General features: G+C 41.6%; 1 protein-coding gene across 1 annotated transcript; it reads left to right on the top strand.

Moving 5' to 3' along the window:
• Positions 1-592: 592 nt before the first annotated feature.
• On the top strand, positions 593-2098 carry LOC119569587 (tripartite motif-containing protein 59-like). Its single transcript, XM_037917675.1, has 3 exons — positions 593-835; positions 1006-1015; positions 1455-2098. Exons 1-3 carry the CDS (start codon positions 593-595, stop codon positions 2096-2098), a joined length of 897 nt encoding a protein of 298 aa, XP_037773603.1.
• Positions 2099-2862: the final 764 nt, after the last annotated feature.

Here is a 2862-nt window from a genome sequence, read left to right as displayed (position 1 = left end):
ATTATCATCACTATTATGACATTATCATCATTATCATCATATCTTAAGCTTATTATTATTATTATTATTATTATTATTATTATTATTATTATTATTATTATTATTATTATCATTATTATTATTGATATTATTATTATATTTTTGTTATTATCTTATTATTATTATTATCATTATTATCATTATTGTTATAGTTATTATTATTATTGTTATTATGTTTATCATTATTTATTATTATCATTATTATTATTATGTTTATTATTATTATTATTATTATTATCATCATCATCATAATTGTCATTATGTTATCGTCAATATTAATATCATCATTATTACCATTATTGTTATTATTATTATGATGATGATTATTATTATTATCATTATTATCTCTATTTTATAACTTATTTCATTATCCTCACGCTTATTGCCTTTATTATCGTCATTAATATCATTACTATTATTATCAGTGTTATTACTACTACTACTAATTTTATTCATTACCAATACTCTACTACTATTCTCATTATTGTCATGAATACTATATTTATCACCGTTTTTATCACTTTTTTTTTTTTTTTTTTTTTTTTTTATAAAGATGGAGGATGCGGTTACATGTGCCGTTTGTTCCGAAGTGTACGTAACAGGAGCACGGGACCCTCTCGTGCTTCCGTGCGGCCATACCCTCTGCCGTGCTTGTGTCACTTCAGTCAAGAACGCAGCCACGGAGAAACCCTTGTCATGCCCCATCTGCCGAACGTGTCACCCATTCTTGTCAATTTATAGCCTTCCCGTCAACTTCAGTTTGCTGAGCTTGTCCACGACTTACCTCGAGAATCAGGTATGAAGTTTCTCATTCAATGTAACGGTGTTTTATATTGTATTTGTTATTAGCATCAATAATGTTTCTGTGGGTGATATGTTTCTTGAAGTCAGAGAAGGACGGTTAAGTTGTTAGTCGAGTAGGCTGGTTCATATTATATCACTTGGGTTCAAGAATCACATTTTCAGTTATTTGATAGTAGTTCTTTAGTTATGATTTCCTGGCTAGTGGTTTGTTCACTGAGGGACTACTTATAACATCTAGTTTATAACCACATATACAAGGACACATGTACACAAACACACGCGTGTATACACACATATAAAAGCAAAAGAATATATTTATATCACTCTCTAGATAAAGACAGAGAGCTAAACGCGAATAAATTGTTAACTGTACCTTTTATTACTGCTGTAGACGAAAACTCTTGTTGAAAATTGCGATACTCATCGTTATCTCCAAACAACTCTAATGTTTTAGAATAACGAGGGCTTGCGGTATGAACAGTATGCATAATCACCAATGTGTTTTTTACATTTTATCATTCTGACACAACACTGAGTTTCACAAATCCTTACCACTAATGCACAACAATCATCCAACATCTGGTTAGGTATAGCTCGTTTGTTCTCTGCAGGTAGAGCACTGTGCAGAACACGGGAACCCTTGACCTACTGGTGTAGGCACTGCCGAACAGAAGTGTGTGGACTCTGCATCCTGACGGGGCATCTCCGGGACGGACACTCAGTAGTCACAACGGCCACGCTCTTGGAGGAGAAGAAGGAGGGCTTCGGGTCCGACGCGGCCACCGTCATTCATGAGGCGAGAGAACTTCATCAGAAAACCTCGTCTCACTTCAAGACTGCTCTTGTAAGGCTCATGTGCCTGAGTGTGGCGAATGAAAGCCTGCTGGAGATGGAGGATACGGTCACCACGCTGCAGGAAAAGGTTCAGAAAGCCAAGAATATTGATCACGTTCTTATGCACGAGGCTCACCTGAAAGAACTGTTACCAACACAAAAAATTACAAACTTGTTGAGTGAAACAAATATATCCGAGTCCCGTGTTCCCATAAGCACCACCAGGGAATGCCTGAACGTGTTGCCAATGCCTGTTACTGCTTCTGTCATGCACGACCCGGACAACGACACGTCGAATCGAAGCGGGTGCTCTGCGCCCTCCACCAACACAAACATGAGTCTGCGGGAGTCGTTTGTGGCCAGTGGCTTCATGGAGCAGTCCCAGCCGAGAACCGGCGGAGGAACCGGTCTCGGGGGTTAAGCTGCCGGGTTCACATGGGAGACGGCCGTCACGCCCACCTGGCGTGGCAGGACGACCATCTCTTGCTTTACGCTCTCGCTGCCGCTGGTCCCGATCCTCAGGTGTTGATACAGGTAACATAGCATTCATATACAGTGTGCATAGTCACTCTTTTTGATACCGAACTTCCTGACTGCATATATTTTTCATCCTTGCTATTTATAGCGTAAGCTACCATTCACGTCTGATATTAAAGTGTTAAAAAATGGCATGGCTTGTTCAATGATATAATTAAATGACCTGCAGGTTAATATATACAAAACTGAACATTTCAACAGCAAGCTCGATATTTGTGCGAGCCAAAACGTTATGAATTACCCTATGTAAATTTCTTGAATCAATCATAAATATTTGAAACGCGTTTCAGTTCTCGGCGCTCGAGGGCCTCCTGGAGAGCGATCGCCCCGTGGTATTCCTGGAGCTCTCGGCCGGCGGGCTCCACCTGGCCGTGTGTACATCCGGCTGCGCGGCCACATGCGGAGGGCGCAGCAGTTCCTGGCGCTCTGTCTTGGCACGCTCGGGGCCTCCTTCGTCGGCTCCTTCTTTTCGCGGGTCAACGACAAGGGCGAGCCCGGAGAGACGCTCGTCGGGGGCAAGTACTACTGCCAGCGGGAGAAGCGGTTCGTGGCCAAAGGTTTGATCGACAGCCTGGAGTGGGGAGGCGAGCACGGCGACGCGGACAAGGCGGGCTACCTGGCGGACTACAGCGACGGCAAACTCCAAGC

This window comes from Penaeus monodon, unplaced genomic scaffold (genome assembly GCF_015228065.2).
Source record: "Penaeus monodon isolate SGIC_2016 unplaced genomic scaffold, NSTDA_Pmon_1 PmonScaffold_16778, whole genome shotgun sequence".
Classification (NCBI taxonomy): domain Eukaryota; kingdom Metazoa; phylum Arthropoda; class Malacostraca; order Decapoda; family Penaeidae; genus Penaeus; species Penaeus monodon.
This window is presented reverse-complemented; position numbering and strand designations above follow the sequence as displayed.

Bases quoted from the DNA above. Each gene is read 5' to 3' on its own strand.
- LOC119569587 (XM_037917675.1), top strand. From the start codon at position 593: ATGGAGGATGCGGTTACATGTGCCGTTTGTTCCGAAGTGTACGTAACA.